At 50.3% G+C, this 19,832-nt stretch overlaps 6 protein-coding genes across 6 annotated transcripts; 3 read left to right on the top strand and 3 right to left on the bottom strand.

The window, feature by feature from the left end:
- Positions 1–223: 223 nt before the first annotated feature.
- AFUA_5G09770 (uncharacterized protein) lies at positions 224–556 on the bottom strand (the record flags this gene model as incomplete). Its single annotated transcript, XM_748570.1, has 1 exon — positions 224–556. The coding sequence occupies one exon, from the start codon at positions 554–556 to the stop codon at positions 224–226; it is 333 nt and encodes a 110-aa protein (XP_753663.1).
- Positions 557–1,093: 537 nt separating this feature from the next.
- Positions 1,094–3,797, top strand: azgA (NCS2 family permease). The gene is made up of 4 exons (XM_077804825.1): positions 1,094–1,808; positions 1,881–2,801; positions 2,853–2,957; positions 3,013–3,797. The coding sequence occupies exons 1-4, from the start codon at positions 1,719–1,721 to the stop codon at positions 3,634–3,636; spliced, it is 1,740 nt and encodes a 579-aa protein (XP_077660961.1). The 5' UTR covers positions 1,094–1,718; the 3' UTR covers positions 3,637–3,797.
- A 262-nt stretch (positions 3,798–4,059) lies between these two features.
- Positions 4,060–7,649, top strand: AFUA_5G09740 (uncharacterized protein). The gene is made up of 7 exons (XM_077804824.1): positions 4,060–4,470; positions 4,537–5,118; positions 5,184–5,314; positions 5,363–5,533; positions 5,606–5,944; positions 6,003–6,866; positions 6,982–7,649. Exons 1-6 carry the CDS (start codon positions 4,354–4,356, stop codon positions 6,502–6,504), a joined length of 1,842 nt encoding a protein of 613 aa, XP_077660960.1. The 5' UTR covers positions 4,060–4,353; the 3' UTR covers positions 6,505–6,866; positions 6,982–7,649.
- Positions 7,650–7,652: 3 nt separating this feature from the next.
- AFUA_5G09730 (uncharacterized protein) lies at positions 7,653–8,560 on the bottom strand. Its single transcript, XM_748573.2, has 2 exons — positions 8,157–8,560; positions 7,653–8,106 (listed from the first exon to the last, which is right to left on the bottom strand). Exons 1-2 carry the CDS (start codon positions 8,368–8,370, stop codon positions 7,781–7,783), a joined length of 540 nt encoding a protein of 179 aa, XP_753666.1. The 5' UTR covers positions 8,371–8,560; the 3' UTR covers positions 7,653–7,780.
- Positions 8,561–10,681: 2,121 nt separating this feature from the next.
- On the top strand, positions 10,682–12,830 carry AFUA_5G09720 (uncharacterized protein). Its single transcript, XM_077804823.1, has 5 exons — positions 10,682–11,024; positions 11,076–11,106; positions 11,157–11,294; positions 11,349–11,652; positions 11,698–12,830. The coding sequence occupies exons 1-5, from the start codon at positions 10,903–10,905 to the stop codon at positions 12,708–12,710; spliced, it is 1,608 nt and encodes a 535-aa protein (XP_077660959.1). The 5' UTR covers positions 10,682–10,902; the 3' UTR covers positions 12,711–12,830.
- A 433-nt stretch (positions 12,831–13,263) lies between these two features.
- AFUA_5G09710 (C50 family peptidase) lies at positions 13,264–19,766 on the bottom strand (the record flags this gene model as incomplete). The annotated part of the gene is made up of 2 exons (XM_748575.2): positions 14,970–19,766; positions 13,264–14,915 (listed from the first exon to the last, which is right to left on the bottom strand). Exons 1-2 carry the CDS (start codon positions 19,678–19,680, stop codon positions 13,264–13,266), a joined length of 6,363 nt encoding a protein of 2,120 aa, XP_753668.1. The 5' UTR covers positions 19,681–19,766.
- Positions 19,767–19,832: the final 66 nt, after the last annotated feature.

Genomic DNA, 19,832 nt, shown 5'->3' with positions numbered 1-19,832 from the left:
TATGGCGCTGTCAGAAACGGAGAAGGGGCCCGACAGTTTGGTGTTGACCAAAGCATGGGCCACGGAGACGCGGTGAAGAGTTTTGTACTATCTTGCGAATTTCCGCTGGATGAAGTCAACGTAAGACGCAGATATAGCTAAGGTGCTATGCAGATCTGCATGCCGATGGTCAACGATGCTGCAAGGATTGGCTGGCGATGCTGTCGCTCATATGCTTCGTCTGTTAGAATGTAGTTGACCCCAATCGACTGTATAATGTTGAACTTAGTACAGAACTGCGGCGGAAACAGCGCTTCACTAATGTCAAAGAACGTTGTGACTCCAGTGTTAGAGGCAAGGGGATGCGAATAATTGAAAGTAGTATATACCGATGCATGGGGGCCGTGGACTCGGAGTTGAGCTCATGGGGGAACGCAGTCAGACACAGGTCGCCCCAGAGCACCTGACGCGGCATCACAGATCCACGTCCTGGAGCATCGAAAAGGTGCTTGAGTTCTGCGACAGTCTGTTGCTTCTTGATGGATCGGCGCTGCTTGCCCGTATTCTTGCCTCGCATGACGTGGAGCGGATAATGCGCCTGTCAGAGCTGACTCATCCCGTTGGGGCTCTGGTTATGAACTGTAGCGGCACGACGAATATGATGATTTCATGCCATTGTCGCTCAGGTAGGGCCATCCACCGGATGCCTTGTTTTGTGTTTCTAGACTTTCAAAGCTGCGACAACGCAGATGATACAGGGAGAGCTGTTGGTTGATGGAGATGATAGGGGCGATTTGCTCGCCTCAGCTGATATCCCATCCCCCGCTCATTGTCGAATCTGTCAAGAGAACAGTTGCATTAGTTAGCTAACTACGCGGCACTAGCTCCGTTATGCCTGATTGCAAACAGGTGGACGAACATCTCGGCGTCTAAATATAGGCAATCAGTGACATCACGTGGGTAAACAGAACAAACAGCACAAACATTAAGGCATCAATGAGGCCACGACCAGTACCGTGTCTGTCTGAAGAGTCTTGATGATAGTCGACCATGTTTTGTTATGATCAACGGTGAGCTGTTACTGTACTCCGTAAAGTGAATCCTTATCAATTGCTGATAACCCCAGCATCCTTGAGATAGGAGATCGGAGCGATACGAGGACAACGATCTTATCATCACTCAGACGTCAGTCGAGCACGACAATTTCCTCGGTGATGTCCGCTGGATACCTTGACCATTTACCAAGCTCCTTGTTGCGTTATTGTGCAGTCATACGGAGGACACTCAAGTCCTTCTATTCCCACATATTTTTTCGCCATCAACGCCATCAAGACCCCGAGATATCCGTCAACCAATGTGCTGCAGGCTTTCTGATTCGACCCGCCGAATCCAAGCGTCCCGATCGGCAATTACCACACAGAACAAAAGACCTCCCACTAGACAAAACCACGGATTGCCAAGGACTGCCAAGCTCTGAACCTCAGAGATAAGCCATTGATCGAATCAGAATTTTCCGTTGGCGAATTTTTTTCTCCATTTTTTTCTCCATTTTTTTCTCCGTTTTTTTCTCCGTTTTTCTTATCGGTCGCGTGGTTGGCCATGCATGTCACGAAGGGAACTGAAATAAAAGTCGCTTCGTGTCTCCAATCTGTGTACGGGTTTTTCCCTCCGTGACTAACTGTCTGGCTTCAGGCTGGTGCCTCTTTCTCCTTTTTTTCTTTCTTATTTACTGTCGCATAATGGGGATCACTCAGGCGGTCGACAGAATCAATCTCTGGGTGGCTCAGAGCCCGGTTGGGCGATGGTTTCGCCTGGAGAATTCAGGACATGTCAGTATACTTCTACCTCTACTTGCGGAGGGTTAGGTGAACAGCCCAGAAGAAAGCTTACCAGTGAGACAGCCCAAAGAACGCAAAGGCAGCTACTTCTTCACCGAAATTCGCGCTGGTCTCGCTACCTTCTTCGCTATGGCCTATATCATCAGTGTCAATTCCAACATCACCTCCGAATCGGGCGGCACTTGTGTGTGTCCCCCCGAGAACCAGGCCGATCTCTGTAACAGCAACACCGAATACCTGCTCTGTGTCCAGGAAGTCAAGCGCGATCTCGTCACTGCTACGGCTGCCATTGCCGCATTGTCTACTTTCTGCATGGGTCTTTTCTCCAACTTGCCTGTCGCCCTGGCCCCCGGTATGGGCCTCAATGCCTATTTCGCTTACACTGTCGTGGGTTACCACGGCTCCGGCATGATCCCGTATAGTCTTGCTCTTACCGCTGTCTTTGTCGAGGGTTTCGTGTTCTTGGGCTTGACTCTGCTTGGTATCCGCCAATGGCTGGCGCGTGCATTGCCAGCCGCGATCAAGCTCGCCACGGGCACGGGTATCGGTCTATACCTCACTCTTATTGGATTGAGTTACAGTGCAGGCATTGGCTTGGTAACAGGGTCTACCGAGACCCCGTTGGAATTGGCAGGCTGCATTTCTTCTCTGCGTGATCCCACAACTGGCATGTGTCCCAGCGATGCCAAGATGCGTAACCCGACGATGTGGGTGGGCATATTTTGCGGCGGTGTTTTCACTGCGCTGTTGATGCTGTATCGGATCAAAGGTGCTGTGATCATTGGTATCTTGCTGGTTTCGATCATTTCCTGGCCGCGGCCCACGCCGGTCACCTACTTCCCTCATACGGAGCTCGGTGACAGCATGTTTGATTTCTTCAAGCAGGTCGTGACCTTCCATCCCATCAAGCATACTCTGGTTGCTCAGGAATGGAGTCTCTCAGGCCACGGCGGGCAGTTTGGACTGGCCTTTATCACGTTCCTGGTACGTCCGCGTTCTGAAGTTATGCGCCATCCTTTACTGACCTGTGTGTAGTATGTTGATATTCTTGACACAACCGGTACTCTGTACTCCATGGCCCGGTTTGCTGGAACCATCGATGAACGCACTCAGGATTTTGAGGGTAGTGCCCTGGCTTATGTATGTTTTCACTCCTCTTCAGAGTAATTTTCGATCAATCTAACAACGATCTCAGATGGTCGACGCGATCAGTATCTCTATCGGTTCTCTCTTTGGCTCGCCCCCCGTGACCGCCTTTGTCGAAAGTGGTGCTGGTATCTCCGAGGGCGGAAAGACGGGTCTTACCTCCTGCGTAACAGGTATCTGCTTCTTTATCGCCGTCTTCTTCGCCCCCATCTTCGCCTCTATCCCTCCTTGGGCTACTGGCTGCACGCTGGTGATTGTTGGCGCCCTGATGTGCAAGGCAGCCGCCGAGATCAACTGGCGCTACTACGGCGACGCCATTCCCGCCTTCCTGACCATCGCCATCATGCCCTTCACCTACTCCATCGCCTATGGTCTGATAGCCGGTATTCTGAGTTACGTCCTCATCAATACCACAGCCTGGCTCATTGAGAAGGGCTCCGTCGGTCGGGTGGTGCCCCCGAACAAGGACGAGTCGGACCCCTGGTCGTATAAAGTCCCCGGAGGATTTCTCCCTCCCTGGCTGCGACGGGCCGCTCGGGGCAAGAAGGACTTTTGGCGCGAGGACGAGGAGGAATCGGTGGATATGGGAGTCGTGCCTGGGGGATCTGTCTCTTCGCATGACCGGCCGGAGGGAGAGAAGAGTCAAGTGGGTGTAGGAAACAAAAGCCTTTAATGTATAGACTTGGTATAGCACACTATAATGTAGTTTTCACACCACGCCTAGGTAATTCGCATCTCGAGCTGATGACTCGGATGCCATATTAGTTCATTAAAAACCGAAAATACTTTCGATACAGAGAAAATCCATTTCAACTTTTGGGGTCCTAGTAGCATGGTATGGGTACATTCTTTTGGCATATGATTACGGCTACCTGCAAGGTGTCGGAGACAAGGCCGGGACGGGACTTCGGCATCTAGAGATATTCCATCTATTTTCCTGTCAGACTATAAAATTTAAACTTCACAGAACCAGAAGCTAATGACAGCTACCAAGTAAGTAATAAAGTATACCACTATATAAGGTATCACTTTAAATTTCATACCACAAGAAGTATCCAGTGGGTGATTACAAAATACAAGGTTGTGGGGAAGCATACCAGATTCTCCACCAATCAATGGAGCTATTTGCCTTGGAACCAGGCCGGGAATGGCGTAATTAAAACCAGCTCCGTCACGGGCATTCGGGGTTTGTTTGTTACAGGTCTACTTCCATACGTCGGGGTTGATCACATCAAGTCTCCCTTCACTTTTGGCCCCTTCCGTCATGTTAGCAATAAATCCCGATTGCCCTCTCCTTAATCTAACAGATCTTTCCCTCTTCTTCTCACTTATCGGTTCTTCCATGATCCAGCTACCCAGAATGGCCTGAGTCCACAGCAACACCCCACCCATGGCCGAGTCCAAACCGTTTCCAGCCCCTCCTGGTGGCTCTGGTACAAATGAAGCTCAGCAAAAGCGGAAAAATGTCGGTACAGCGTGCTCGGCCTGTAAAACGCGCAAGCTCAAGGTGTGTGGCTGTCAGCTCCCCCCCTGACTCCGGAGAGGATTACGGCGTTGTGCTAAGCCAGTTTAGTGCTCAGGAATCTCCCCATGCACCAACTGTATCAAGGACAACGTTGAATGTACCTTCGACGCCAGCGCCGATAAACGCCGCCGCGGCGCCCTAAAGCGCAAGGTCAACCAGCTCGAAGAGAAGGAGGAGCTCCTGATTCAGCTCGTCAGCACCCTCCGCGAGAGCGGCACTCGGCGCACCATTCAACTCCTCAACCTCATCCGCAGCAACGCCTCCCCGTCCGAAATCCAACTCTACATAGATACGCAGCTGAAGTCCGAGCTGGAGCAGACACCGGAGCTCATCGAAGTATGCAATGAGATACAACGGTTTGAGCCAATGGGGTCGCGGTCGTGGCGGCGTATTCTCGACGCGCAGAGGGCTTTCGTAGAGCCCTTGTTCCGTGTGCCGGCGGCCCCGTGGACGACTGTCACCGCGGATGACGAGTTTGTATCGCATTTGATTTCGTTGTGGTTTACGTGGGTTCATCCGTTCTATTACTGGATCGATCGAGAGTTGTTTCTGCGGGACATGCAGTCGGGGTCGTTGGACTCGAAATTTTGTTCGCCCTTTTTGGTGAATGCCATCCTGGCCGATGCGTGTGTATGTAGTCTCAGTTCGACGAGTCTTGGGTCGACGCTCTTGGGTTTGCTGCTGACTGGTGACAGGCATACTCGGATAGCTTGGAGTCAGATGCCCAGGGTGCGCGCTTCTACAACGAGGCCAAACGATTGCTAGATAAGGAAGAAGGTAGAATCACCCTTGCGACTGCCCAAGGGCTGGGGGTTTTATGGATATGGTATGTTTCACTCGCTTGCCAGTGTAGGCCTCTGCTGAAATACCCCAGCGCTTCCATGACCAGGAAAGATCGACATGGCTGGATTCATCAGAGCCAACTGGCGTACGCCGTTCAGGACCTCTTTCCGAGCATCACACCTCCCAAGGATGTTGACGGTGAGGCGCTCGACTTAGTCCGAGCGGCCAATGTAACAATTTGGGGTTTGTCCAACATCGCGATGTACGCAATGCCTGTCTTTTACCGGTGCCGGACGGCTAGAACCAGGGACGACTGACCAGTCCCTGGATCCAGGACCCATGCCGTATCGAGTAGGAAGGCGTCTTTGATCAAGCCGCCCCGAAAGATACGCCTGCCGCCCATCACCCATGACCCGGACACCGACCTGTGGGTACCATATCCCACGGAGTCCGAGAAATTGCAAGCGCATACACTGTGTACGTTCCGAGCCCTCTGCAGTCTGAATGAAATCGCCTACGATATTACCTACCCCCATTTTCACGGGGAAGTCAGCTCGTCAGAGACGGAAAAGACCGACGAATTGCAACGACGACTGCGAGAGTGGCAAAGCGAACTACCGCCCTGCCTGAAGAAAAGGGACGCTATTGAGGTTCCGCATGTATTATGTCTTCAGTAAGCTTCTCGTCCCCGACGCGTACGTTTGGGAGTGGGGGAGGCTGACTATTTGTAGCATGTACCAGCATGCGCTCATTATAACCGTCTATGAACGTTTATGCAACACTGGGCAGAATGGTCAATCGGACCACCGGCTATTTCACATGATGCCAAAGAGCCACCAGGAGGCCTGCTTGTCATCTGCAAGGAGCATCTCTCAGCTGATGCGCCTTCATCGTTCCGCATGGGGTGTTGAACGGATGCCACAAGGCACCAGCCAGCCGATCAACATAGCCCTACTCGTCTTGCTTGAACGGCTGGATGTACCCGAAAACCGTGATGCGTTCATTAACCTCAGCATAGCCGCGAAAGCTGCATCTCGTCGATGGAGCTCGAGCAAAGCTGCTCTGGATAGGGTCCGCACGCGGGCTATCATCCATGGCCTTCATCTACCGACTGAAACAGATTCGTTATTTGCTGACTTCGGAAAGCGACCGGAAAATGAGCCATCGGACGAGTTTCCGTTCCCCATGGCCGACACTATTGAAATCTCGGACGGCGAGGGTTCCGACATGTGAGGTTATCGGCTCTGCGTTATTCAGGTCAAGTCGTGAAATAGATCCAGACTGTGTTAGCTTGATTCAGCTTGTGCAAGGCCTCTCTACATATCTAGTGCTCCCATTTCGTCGGATTGAGCTCTCAGGCGTCTGACATGGGGATCGCACAGGCGGCCGCGCGTGCGACACCATGACAGGCGTGAGCGATTTAGATGCGTCCAGTGGACGATCTTGGATTATGACGATATGAGGTCTCGAGCACTTTTGATTTTTGCCGTTGATGTGGCCAGTCTGCACGGCTTCTGCCATAGTGCTGTGCTACGCTCGACGGCGGCTTAGGCTTCAGCCACAACATGGACGAAGAGGTCCCTGATTCTTACTCTGTTAGTCCCACTTACCAAGCTTTGGACATTCGGCACCCAGCTTTCTGTACATTAGCAAGCATCAGATGTGTCCCTCGTCAGCGTTGGAGAGTTAGAATTGCTCATATGGAACCAGAACCAGAACCTTTATCAGCTTTGTCACGCGAATTCGCAACATAAGTCGATTAATTCTTCCATCAACCAGAGCGTGTTTAGCATACAAGCCACACCAACATGTTGATCGTTATCATCATTTCACCAGTCATAAAAAAAGCCATCAGGCAACCGAGTCAGCGCCCTTCAGCGGCTTAAGAGATATACGTGGGTAATAGTGCGGGAAATAATGCCATGAGGCCCAGACCAACACCGTCGCCAATGTCAGTGGCACCGTGATAACCCAATACAGCCAGAAATTCCCTGACATGATCCACGACTTCGCCCCACCATCATTCGACAAATCGAAGAAATTCGTCCCGAACAGACCCTACATCCTCAAATATCAGCCATTGTCCGCCACCAAAGTTCGACGAGGCTTGCATTGAACATACCGATATAAACGTCCCCGGCAAATAAACCATACTCACAATCGCCACCGTCTTCATCATCGCACCATCCTTCTGCGAAACAAGATTAAACGCCAGATTTATCTCGTTGCGCAACCGCTCACTCAGCGATTGCGACCGCGTCAGGAGCGAATGCAGCTGTTTTGCGACGAAGTGCGCCCGCTGCGCGGTGTGGATCCAGCTGCCCTTGTTTTCGCCTGTCAAGGCTGGATGCTCGGCGCGGAAGCGCGCCTGCTCGTCGATTAGGGATTGTAGCGTGTGCGTTGCGACCGCGAGGGTCTCGTTCGCGTGGAAGATGTGTCGGGCGATGTCGTGGAGGTTGGGGAAGTTAAGCTCGGGCGGTTTTGGTGCGTTGCGGGCCTAGGTTGCCTCTCAGCTTTGGGAATCAGAACATTGGCCGGATGGGTAAATGGCTACCTTCTCGATCGGCCGGACGAGATGACGCAGAGACCAGATTGACGAATCGTATTCTTCCACCACGCCTTGTGCGAAAAGCGTGTGCCAGATGAATGGATTCCCGCGTTGGGCCGGGGAGGGCCGATGCACGGCGAGATACTGTGCCATGACGTCTGGTAGGTTCAGGAAGAAGACGAGCTGCCGGTTTGCTTGCGGGTGCCATTGGACGAAGACGGCCGTTTGGATCCAAGTGTAAAGGCCTGGTTTGACGACGTGCTTGATCTTGAAGCAGGCCCATGATACTATATGGATCAGTATGGGCTTGAGCTCGAGGGCAGGGGGTTGGACAGACTATGCTTGGTGACGTTTCCGTCGCCGTCGATATCATAGTCGCAGAAAAAAGTCCCGTTCAGGTCTGCCCTGATGACGGGGAAGAATTCGGGAGGGAAAAAGACATTTGGATTTTTCTGTCTTAGAACAGGCGAGTCGTCGATGCTTCCCTCGGGGTAATTGGCGTATCTGTTTTCCGGGCGTGAGATTATGCTGGTCAAAGCAGGAGAAGACATACAATAGAACTATCGCAGGTGGTTGACGTTGGTAGTTCTCCAATTCCTGCCATAGATTTGCCTGTCGTGATATCCAGGCATTCTCATTCTCGTCTATTGATGCTTTAACATTAGTACAATGAATTAGATCCGGCGGTTAAAGAACATACCACTTTCAACCACAGTCGCTATATCCACTTCCGCATCTCCCCAATCACCCATTGTGAGTCTTTACTTTAACAAAACGCAAAAAAGAGGAGAAGGAGGAAGTGGATACTTCATCTTATAATTGTAAGCGAAGTGGTGGCTGTGACAGCACTAAAGCTGCAGCGATACGCTGTCGCCTGTCGACCCTGGGCGTCTCGCTTCACCGTCTGGCTGCAGGGTTAGTTTTGTTGCGATTCTGGCCTTGGCTTCAGCCTTGTGGTATGTCTTAGCCTTCTCATTGCCTTAGTGATGAGTGTTCGTAGCGTTCATGCATAAAGGGGAGATCCTAATCCAATAATCTGAGGACTATACTATGTATGTCTTGTCTTCGGCCACCCTGTAGCTTCACGTACTCCAAACGCCCCGCAGACTCAACCGAGCGCATTCGCTATTATAGAAAGATAGCCCTATAAATATTCCTTGAGACTGCGAATCGATTTTTTCAGAAGAGGTGATGTCCGAGTTCTGCGCGGCGCATGTGGATTGCCATCCATTGGATCCCACAGATCTGCCTGACGCGTTGTGGAAGGAATCAATCTCGCTGGACTAGCTGAGAATAACAACGCAGTCTTCTCTATTTATTGGGAGTAGTCAGCTTGCAGTTGTGGATGGCAGTAAGATACATCTAGTACGGAGTTCCTCAGTCTGTTCGTTTCTGACGTTAAGGCACCTTGCGCATCAGACATCGTCAGGGACACAGAGATATGGTACAGTAGAGGAGAATGTTTGTGATCAACTTAAGTGTCTCTCATCAACTTCACAGTGACAAAACAATAGCCCTGCCGATTGCCATTATGAGAGTAGGACCGCCGCTGCCTTGACGGCTCCCCTACAGACGATGAGGAATAAGCTTCAACATCAGGAAACGAGGAGGCAACTTGGGAAATGGCTTTGCTTCCGCATGTCTGATGTGTTGATTGTTTCGTTCCGCACTGACAATCGTCTTAGTTAATATTAATCATTTAAGGGGAATGACATAGACCAAAGAGAGGCAGGAACATGAAAGCGATGCGCCAGCCTTGCCAATTACCTATGCTCTTATACCTCACCTGACTTAGTAGCCGCTCATATATAAAGCCATCATATTCATCAATTATTTCTTGTCTACGCCTCTGTATCATCTACATATGTGTTATCACATGGACAATATTCATGTAGTTTGCACATCTGTTTCAATCATCTCAATACAACACTATTCTAGAGGGAATGTTTCTCCAACTGCAGCGATGGATACTTGCATTCTAGAGAGGAACATATCTAGTTCCTAGACGAGCTCTATTGCAAGCCTGGCCGCGGCTTTGTGCACATTGCTCCTCCAAGCCTTGCAAGGGAGCTCGTCCCGTGGAGCACTACTCCATTTTCGATGCAGAACAGGACGAAATAGACTAATATCGAAGAGATTTTGCGATGAATTACTGAAGAAGGTATCTTCCCACAGTCCTGGTCATCATTTGCTCTGAGAGGTTTCGACGAGCATTGTTCTTCAATGGATGCAAGCCGAAATGAGGATGCAGGTACCGATCGCACGAGTGACTACCTTATAAAATGACGGTTGTTTATGATTGCTGATAATATGCGAGTGAGCAGTTCTATATCTATTGCAGAGTTTCTTTTTTGTCAAACAACGAGATTAAAGGATCTGGGAAGCATCAGACAACCAAACACAGCCAGAACTCGTGAGGCATACAAGAACACACCAAAAGCATCAACCCGCGACAAAAATGGCCATCATCTATGTAATTTAGCAAGAGATTATTGATATTATTGATTTGCCAACCGGCGCCTCTAACCATGTTTGAGGAGGTCCACCCGATGAGCCTGAGTTCCTGGCACGGTACTTTGTGCCCTGGCAATAGTTCAGCTGAACCTTGCGAAGGCTATTCGTCATTTGCAGCAGTAGCTGCATTAGACGAGCCATCAGCTTTCCCTATCCCAAATTTTGCAACAGTTAACCTACGACAGGACAATCTCTCATCGAGATAAACTATGCGGGAATTCATGTCGCAGCCAAAATGCGGGTTATCCTGCTTATCAGAGCTCGTCGATGCCTCCGCATAGACCTTCCAAATCTCGTGTAGCGGCACTCCCCCTACCGTGAGATGGTCAGGTGGATTACGTTGCATGGGCCTGCCGATCTTCTGCATTGGCGCATCTTATCTCCTTGTATCTATCCAAAGGAGCTGGAGCTAATGCAGAAATGGAGTGGTCTGGGGCAGCTTCTGAGCTGAACTGCAGTCTGCAGTCGAAGATGCAGGTCAGGCATAAAAACCGTATGCACCCGCATTCCAGCGCAGGCTTTTCTTCAAGCATTGCGCTCCATCACCTTGCCTTAACCTTGTCCTACTGATGCATCTTCACCTGGGTTTGGCTGCTATCGTAGGCTGCGCGGTTCAATCTGTCGCGGCTTACGTAGCTCAGCAGCCACGATCTCAAGAGGGAAAATGCCAGAAAACTACAGTTGCAATTCTGTAAATGTTCGCCTATCTCTTTTGTATATTCAGATTTGCTAATTCTCGCAGAGGAGCAGGGATGGCAGGGATCAAGGCTGCTGTATGTTGAACCTGTGCCTGGCTGGGTGCATTCAAATCTGACTGTGATAGGAAACTTTGTCCAATGCATCGATCCATGATTTTATCATTCTAGAATACCGTGACACAATTGGAGGTCGCGCTTGGCACACGAATTTTGGCAAGGACGAAAATGGAGACCCTTATGTTGTGGAGCTGGGTGCCAACTGGGTATGTTATTCCTCGTTTTACGTCGAACCAACCAACCACTCTGACGTTGAACAGATCCAAGGCATTGGAACCCCAGATGGGCCACAGAACCCTATCTGGACACTAGCCAAAGAATTCAACCTCAAGAATACATTTTCCGACTATGACAACGTCTCCACTTACAATGAGAACGGATATTCCGACTACTCGCATCTCTTCGATGAGTTTGACGCCGCCGACGAAATTGCCAATGCCGCGGCCGGCACAATTCTACTGGAAAATTTACTAGATCAAACAGCTCAGACAGGGCTCGCTTTGGCTGGCTGGAAACCCAAAAAGACCGACATGGAGGCGCAGGCTGTTGAATGGTGGAATTGGGGTAAGTCTGCTTCCACCTTCAACAGGAATGAAATTAACAGCGCAGACTTCGAGGACGCTTATTCACCACTCGAGAGCTCTCTGGTATTTGGCTACGCCGGGAGTAACTTGACCTGGAATGGCTTTAGCGACGAGGACAATTTCGTATTGGATCAGCGCGGATACAACACCATCATCAAGGGCATGGCTGCGAAATTCCTAAAGGCGAACGATCCGCGGCTCCGTCTGAACACGCAAATCACCAACATCACTTATTCCGACAAAGAGGTGACGGTGTACAACAGTGATGGGACTTGTGTGCAAGCCCAGTATGCCCTGTGCACATTTTCCCTGGGAGTGCTGCAAAATGACGCTGTCACCTTCACGCCGGAGCTGCCGTACTGGAAGCAGACGGCAATTCAGAAGTTTACCATGGGCACTTACACCAAGATCTTCCTTCAATTCAACGAGACCTTCTGGCCCTCAAACACACAGTACTTCTTGTATGCGGACCCTAAGCTGCGTGGATGGTATCCCATCTGGCAATCATTGTCAACACCTGGTTTCCTCCCGGGATCCAACATCCTCTTCGTCACCGTCACCAACGAGTTCTCCTACCACGTCGAGAACCAGTCCGACGAGGAGACCAAAGCCGAGGTGATGGCAGTGCTGCGCAAGATGTTCCCGGACAAGGACGTTCCAGAGCCGACTGCATTCATGTATCCTCGCTGGAGTACCGAGCCCTGGTCATACGGAAGCTACTCCAACTGGCCCGCCAGCACCGGTCTGGAGGAACACCAGAATCTGCGCGCCAATACAGGCAGACTATGGTTTGCAGGAGAGCACACGTCACCAAGCTACTTTGGGTTCCTGCACGGGGCCTACTTCGAAGGTCTCGATGCCGGACGACAGATTGCGGCGCTCTTGCAAGGCCGCTGCGTCTATTATAACTCGACGATGGAAAGGCTATGCGGGCCTCGCAGGCATTTCGAGACGCTGCATGGAATCACTCCGCTGGCTGATTATAGTGCAGTCAATGGCTGGATTTCCAACAGTTTCTATGATTACAATGATGAATAGTCGCCAGTCAGGCTTGCCATGTCGATTATTTCATCTAGTCTGTAGTCAGGAATACTCTAGCAGTTCGAGAATAGCCCTACCAGCGGCCACAAGAGGTTCTAACATATGTACGAGTCAATTATCTCTTAGGATATCAGTAGTCGAACAATGCATGTAATATTGTAGACTGGTTGTCTTAAAGGGGGTGATTTCCCTCACGCAGCTCGTCATGCGACAACACACCAGCGGAGCAGCTCCATTCAATCCGCTTATTGCTGACCTTGTTAAAGACATTTTGCAGTTCAGTGAGGTGGAGTTCGAATGATGAAAGTGCGGTCTTACTGAAAATGACATTGTTATGTTGGGTCACGAGGGGGTGGTTGGCGTACTAACCCAAATAGAGAAGCCACTACGTCCGTAATAACTCATAGATATACACATGGAAATGCGCAATGCCAATAACAACTTCACTGAGACATCAATCATTCATCTTGTTCCAAAACTCCGACAGTGCACAAAAAAAGGTCATCTTCGCCTAGCAAATACCAACACCAAAACACATTTATGTATAGGTCTATTCCAGAAACACCGAAGGAATGCCATAGATGACGGGCGCCGCACCATTCAGGTACTTCAACACACAAGCACTTCGTGACTTGGACACTGCTTCATCCAGCATAACCGGGTCAGAAGATTCCGTGTTGCTGCTCATTTTTGCCGATCGGGACCGTCCCTTGCTCGGGAGTGTCGCTTGTTCGCCATTGGTATTCTGGTCTTCAATCAGTCCCCATTTCTCGAACGTAGACTTGGCGAACCGATCAATATCTTTGTCGGTCACATCCCACAGGGTGGCAACGAGAGCCGGACAGCCTGCATGCAAGTAATTCATCGGAGTCCCGTATGGCTCGTATTCGCCCGCTTCGGTCAGTGTGCCACTGCTACATCCCATGAGAAATGTAACTGCACATCGGTCAAGTCGTTTGATAGTCCTTCCACGGATATACTGAGCGCCACTCCCATGGCCAAAATACAGAAACAGGCTCTTGGATTCCAAGTAATCTTTGAACTCCTCTTCGGTCGGCTCTCGCTTGGTGATCCCCGTCCAAGTAGCCAACCGGCCAAGGTCGGCCTCAAAAGTGGCTTGCGTCGTTTGAAGATCTCCTGTAGGGTTGAGAATATATGTGCCATTTCCACGGTCAATGGCAAATCCCATTTCGCTACCATTTAGTTTGATGACGCTCTCAGACTGGAGAATCCGCTCGCGCAGGCATTCCAAGGACGGCACACGACATACCGGCAATCCTTCCAGACATGGAAGTGACTCCCAAGGGAACAAGTGCAGGGCCTTATCTAAGACTAAGACAGTATGCTGCGGCCGCTGTCCTTCTCGTAATCGCCGCGCCGCTTCATGGTAGCCTCGCACAGCATCAAGGGTCTCGACCACCATCATATCGAAGTCGATTTCGTCATAGGCATTGCGTTCCCCCTGGAATTGCAAGATGTCGACCACAAAGTACAAGAGATCCATCAATGTCTCCTCAGGGTCTTCCTGGCCTTCTAGGTCGTTCACGCCAACGAACAGCTCCAAAACGTTGCGATGTAGTGATAGCCTTGGCGTTGCTGAACGGCCGCCTTTTTGTCTCGAAGGGAGGTGCTTGTCCAGGATGTTCTGAAAAGACGTGGCGAACCGCGAGAGAGCAGCCCCTTCGTGAGCCATCGGTGAAAAGATCCCCCGGAAACCACCGAACCATACGTTCTCAATGTTCTGCAGCAAGTTCTGCAAGCGCTGGTTGAGAGCTTCGCGGTTTCTCCACCACTCCTTCTTGGAGTGCCGGTCCTTCTGTAACTTCGCGGCGTGTGCAGTCTCGTTCGCCAACCTGATAATTTCCTGCATCTCTCGTCTTCCGTCCTCGAATGTGAACTGATCCTCGTCGTCTTCGGCATTCCCTCTCTTTAATGGAAGTCGAAGGAGGAAGGGCGAGTGATCCTTGCGGAGCCGCGAGATAATGAATTCTGTGCAGTCAGCGCTGAGGGACAAGGAAAGTACGTTCCAGTTAGGCGGTAGAATATCGATATATTCTTCAGTAAAGGTGCTGCATAGGTCTGCATCTGGTTCTGCTGCAGACCCCTGAGCCGGCCAAAGCAGCGGATCATTGAAATCGGAAATTTGCTTGTCAATACCGATAGCGATTCGCTCGCGCGAAAAGGCGCCGATGCGGCCAATTTCTGACAATTCAGTCAGTGATATATACAAGTACTAACGATTAGAGAAACACCTACCATTCACGTTCGCTGGCGGTTGAGACCATGGCATTGGACTCCCAGGCGCGGTCGTATGCGACAACATTGAAATGCGACTCATCAGCCGGGATGCCATATGACTGTCCAACGTTGATCCCAGAGCCGTTGCAGCCGAAAATACACTGTTCAGACAATCACCAGCCTTGGACAAAATATCGATGAAATCTTCGTTTGCTTTCGCATGTTTGGACCGCGTTCCTCTAGCAGGCGCTCGTGACTTACGTGTAGTGGACTGTTTAGTGGATGGGGTCGTCTCGTTTGTCGCCTTCCTCGGCGATTGTAGAGCAGGGAGGGATATTGTCGATTCTGGAAGAACACAGTAGACCGCATGCGACGCGAATTGCCGTATGGCCTCAGCAAGGTGATGTTCACTTTCTTTCAGATGCAACGATATTTGGCTGTTTCGAGACGTAGCAAACTTCCGCGCGTCAGTCAACAGACGCGAGGCTTTCTCAAACTCTCTTAGGGCACGCGAACATGCTGCCTGCTGTTGAAGGATGCCACTTCTGAGGTACGAGACAGATTGCGACATTGCTCCATTTGTGTCCGGTTTGCTGGTCAAGGGCTTTGGTGCCGTCCTTGAGGATACAGTAGTCGCACGAGTTCTCCGGGCAGTTGTTGTACTTGGTTGTGCTCTCCTGCTACTTCCCCGAATTTTTAGTTTGTCCATTCCATCTTCCAGCTCAGAAATGGTAGACTGTAGAGGAAGTGGTTCGGTTGTTTCCAATGCTGTGACATCGGCCATTATCCGGTCTGCCCTCAGAAGAGCCTGCCATTCGTCGTGGTAGTTGCCCTGCAACCTGTGAAGGGAGGCAATGCTCATCTGCAGCGAAGCGAGCTCAACACTGCTTTCCAATTGTTTAGACAATTGTTCTGCAGCTGCTAGAAGCTCTTGACCTTCAGAGAGACGCCCGCCAAATATCCAATAAGAGCCCAGTTGGGCTTGGGAAGCGATCAAGCGAACGGTCGCATTAAGTGTCCTGTTGATCTTCAGAGCTTGCTCACCGTAGTAGACAGCGTCCTGAAATAGACCATAATGGGCAGAGAAATATGCAAGATTCAAGAGAGCAGTATGGTGTGAGCCGACATGAGGCCAAAATGCAGCACCCTGAGAATAAGTGACGGTGTGATTTGTCGTTGAGACTGATTGGGACACGTTAAGCCTTGCCACTCCATCAACAACACTCTCAAGATCGGAGCTGCGGCTTGCAGATAGCGACTTTTGCTGCTTCCTTTGGGATATCCTTTCGACCTTCGCCCAGATCCTGCAATTCAATCTGACACATAATTTAGCAAAGAAAAGAGCCTGCGACACCGAGCCTTGGGCGAACGAAAGCCGCGAACTCATGAGGACCGCATCCGCCACCAATCTTTCCCATCCTATTTTGGATAAGATAGAGCCGTTACTCGGGTCCTCCTTCTTCTGATTCTTCTCGTACAGAAGCCTTGAGGTCGAAAGAATGCCTGCTGCCTTCTCAAGTTCTCCTCTCTCGAGAAAATATTCCACTCGGGCGAGTTGGTATGATAGATTTGCCATGCAAGAGACTTCATTTTCGTTCAGATATCGATCCGCGCGCATAAGAAGAGCTTCAGCCTTCTTGCAATGTCCTAAGCGACAGTACTGCGAAACTAAACGTGACAATATGATGACAGCTCCAGAAAAGTCCCCAGTCCCTTGGACCTCCGTGATGCGTAGGACCAGTTCGAGAGCGACGAGCTGGAGTTTCCAGAGCCCGTAAATCTCCGTGTAGTCAACAATGGCTTTGACCTGAAGAAAGTAATAGCCCACATCGTCAACGCACGAAGAGAGCGAGTCTTTGTCTGGACAGTTGCGCATCATTGAATTCCACGAGCACAGTATCCGATCCAATTCATCTGAGCGTAGATCCCCTTCATGAAGACCTAGGGTGAGGCATACTGAGTTCTTCAAGTGTGTCATGTATAGTTCCACGTCAGTATCACTACCAATGTCTTGAGCGTTGTCGAGACATTTGACGCTTTCCTCGACAAGTAGACGGACAGTTGGCAGTTCTAGTGAGCCTGAGTGCTCCAAAGAGAAGCGCAAACCCATCAAGAGGACCCGTAGGCGACGGATGGGCCGCGATTCAGGAGAGTATACTTCCAAGACTGTACTGAGGAGTGTATGAAATGCTGAACGGAAGCCCTCGTCATCATGAGCTTGAGAGGGAAAATCACTCAAAATACCGAGCTGCCATTCCAGAAGGAGGCCCCTCTGCAAGGACTCAAGGGTAGGGCAATCGAAAAACTTGGCATGGTTTAAATCCCGGAGACGCAAATTCGTCCTCAAAAATGCAGAAAGTATGCGGTTGAAAGTAAAGCTGCTGCTCTTCGGGTCTTGACAGGCCCGGTGCGGAGACACACCAACAGTATCGAATACGAGTTGCTTCAAGACTCCTGCACTAATATGCTCGTTGAGGGAAGCTCTGAATGCTTCTACACATTCGACGCTCATATTCGCTTCGAGGTATAAATGAGCGAGCCTTTCGTACTTTAATGCTGCAAATCCTGTTCTTCGTTGGGCCGGCGAGCAATTCTCGAGAAGGTTGATTGATTGTCTCAAAGCATGCATGAGCTCGCGATAGTCTTTCCCTGACTCCTTGTCTTTGATATACCGAGACCAGAACAGATTGGACAGTTTCACAAATCCCATGCCACTCTCGTTCTTCTCCGGTAGCTCCTGCTTCCCTTCCGCGGTGCATTCGATCGCCACCAGGAGGCGCTGGCAGTCGGAGAATGTCGAAAGCAGTGACTCCCATGAAGGACTCTGTGACATGACGGACAATTTACCAACTGCGAGAGCTGAATCTACCGCAGCCAGTACGATGCTCCTACAAGTTCCGAGCCGCTTGTAGAATACCTCAAGGTCCCTTCGGTCCTCATCTGCAGAAGGTTTCTTCCCAAGATATCGTCGCAGGAATCTGACGAATCCGTTCAAATATGCATAAATATTCGGCAAAATCTCCTTTTCCTCATCAGTAGCGTCATGTCCCTTGGACACATTCTCCCCTAACCAGCTCATTGCAATCTTCTTCAACTTCGCTGCTTCGACTAGCAGCTCATCTAAGTCATTCTCATTACCCCTAAGAGGCGTACCAATGGCTGCAGTAACTTCAGAGAGAGACATTGACACGCTCGATTGACGCATTTTGATCGAGCTTTTCAAAGCCTGCAAGTGAAGTGCCGCGAGTTTGCATCGTACAGTGGCTGATAAAAGCAAATTTTCGTCCTTCAGCGGATTGAGTGCCTCGGTAAAAAGGGTTGATGCCTCCTCAAAACATCCTGATTCTTGAGCAAGTTGTCCGAGGATGGTTGCTATCCGGGCTACCGAAAGATTGTTTCTCAACTTCGATGAAGGTTGTTTTTGTGAGTTAGCGACAGCTGCCTGCAGTCGCACGATTGTTTTGTATGTTGCAGCAAAGTCAGCCTTCTCGATACCTTTGGAATGGTTGACGAAAGCCACTAAATAACGCGCCAGAGGCTCCCACATTTCTTTCACATCGTCGCAGACATGACCAGACAATTTCCAGCTCATGCACCGTATCTCAAGTGATAATAGTTGAAGGGTCAACGATGTTATCGGTTTCAGTGATTCTTTGGAGGCGTTGTTGTCATTTGGCCCCTGTGTTACGGAGGACATAGACAATATCGTGTTAGATAGCAACTGAAGCTGCATAGCCGCCTTGTCACGTGTCATTGCCTGGGAATCAACCGCCGCAGTGATCAGATTCGCTGGGCTGCTTGGATTTGTCAATTGCAAGGAAGTCAAGACTTTATGCACTGTCGAGGCCCGTTTCTCCGCTGCTATGAGCCGGAGGGCGTTGGACTGAAAGGAAATAATCAAGCTGTGCAATGGTCGAGCATGAGATAGGTTTTTAAATGATATGAGATCGGACATTCGTTCCTTAGCAGATTCCTCCTCTGTGCTTCGCTGGTCCTTGCGCCCGACAGTTACGTCCTTGCGAGTGTCCTGGCCATCCAAGTATTGTTGAACCCTCCTCTTGAGACCTCGAAGTTCTTTGTAGGCCAAGTCATTCAGTCCTAGAGATAAATATCTTCCTGCTAAGACACATGCGCCTTGTTCGAGTTGGATATTAAGCGCCCTATTACTCTGGCTGCTCTGTTCGACTTTTAGATTCCTCAAGCAGGCAAGTGCCAGACTAGCACACTCAGCAACCGCGAGTAGACCGCCGTCAATTTTGGCTGCATCCGTGTTTGCACATTGTGGTGTCTTCGACCTCCTTGCCAGTTTTGCGGCCCGATTTGGTGAAGCTGGTTGAAGAGACGTAGTCGGTTCACGAAGTTTGGATGACTTTGATGCTTCTGCAAGTGTCTTCAACGTTGTATTAAAAATCTCTGTCGCCAGTGAAACTTTTTCCTGACATGACAAACGCGCTGCATCATACTCGACAGCAGCAATTGTTGTTGCGCCTTTGGCCGAAACGTTTGTTTTGATTGTCGCTCTACTCCGTCTCGAGGATGCAGACACAGCCTTTTTCGTCCGATTCGTCTTCTTAGTAGGTTCGCTCTCGACGTCGGAGACAGGTTTTATTGAACCGCGTAAAAGAGATTGGAGGGACAACACTGTGGCATTGCAGCATGTTGAGGTTGAATGCACGGCTTGCTTCACCGCATCCAGTGAGGATCCAGGAAGCAGTGTTGCAACTGCCATATCGATCTGTAGTCAGTTGAAGTCCTGTAATGTTAGATGTGACCATGAGTTACGGTCATAGACGCATTGAGGCTGCGGAGCTCATGTCAACTCCGTCAGTGTCTCTCAGAATCGGGCCAAGCCTCAAGAGGTGGTTGTCGCAGCAACCAAAA

The sequence above is a fragment of the Aspergillus fumigatus genome, chromosome 5 (assembly GCF_000002655.1).
Source record: "Aspergillus fumigatus Af293 chromosome 5, whole genome shotgun sequence".
NCBI classification, from domain to species: domain Eukaryota; kingdom Fungi; phylum Ascomycota; class Eurotiomycetes; order Eurotiales; family Aspergillaceae; genus Aspergillus; species Aspergillus fumigatus.
This window is presented reverse-complemented; position numbering and strand designations above follow the sequence as displayed.

What these genes read in the sequence shown, in the direction of transcription:
- azgA (XM_077804825.1), top strand. Translation starts at nt 1,719, where the DNA reads ATGGGGATCACTCAGGCGGTCGACAGAATCAATCTCTGGGTGGCTCAG. An exon ending in TGGCCTTTATCACGTTCCTG is followed by an intron (nt 2,802 to 2,852) that starts GTACGTCCGCGT and finishes ACCTGTGTGTAG; the next exon opens with TATGTTGATATTCTTGACAC. An exon ending in AGGGTAGTGCCCTGGCTTAT is followed by an intron (nt 2,958 to 3,012) that starts GTATGTTTTCAC and finishes CAACGATCTCAG; the next exon opens with ATGGTCGACGCGATCAGTAT.
- AFUA_5G09740 (XM_077804824.1), top strand. Translation starts at nt 4,354, where the DNA reads ATGGCCGAGTCCAAACCGTTTCCAGCCCCTCCTGGTGGCTCTGGTACA. An exon ending in CCATCCTGGCCGATGCGTGT is followed by an intron (nt 5,119 to 5,183) that starts GTATGTAGTCTC and finishes GACTGGTGACAG; the next exon opens with GCATACTCGGATAGCTTGGA. An exon ending in CCGCATGTATTATGTCTTCA is followed by an intron (nt 5,945 to 6,002) that starts GTAAGCTTCTCG and finishes GACTATTTGTAG; the next exon opens with CATGTACCAGCATGCGCTCA.
- AFUA_5G09730 (XM_748573.2), bottom strand. Translation starts at nt 8,370, where the DNA reads ATGTCTTCTCCTGCTTTGACCAGCATAATCTCACGCCCGGAAAACAGA. An exon ending in CGGAAACGTCACCAAGCATA is followed by an intron (nt 8,107 to 8,156) that starts GTCTGTCCAACC and finishes TGATCCATATAG; the next exon opens with TATCATGGGCCTGCTTCAAG.
- AFUA_5G09720 (XM_077804823.1), top strand. Translation starts at nt 10,903, where the DNA reads ATGCATCTTCACCTGGGTTTGGCTGCTATCGTAGGCTGCGCGGTTCAA. An exon ending in AAAACTACAGTTGCAATTCT is followed by an intron (nt 11,025 to 11,075) that starts GTAAATGTTCGC and finishes TAATTCTCGCAG; the next exon opens with AGGAGCAGGGATGGCAGGGA. An exon ending in TGTTGAATGGTGGAATTGGG is followed by an intron (nt 11,653 to 11,697) that starts GTAAGTCTGCTT and finishes TTAACAGCGCAG; the next exon opens with ACTTCGAGGACGCTTATTCA.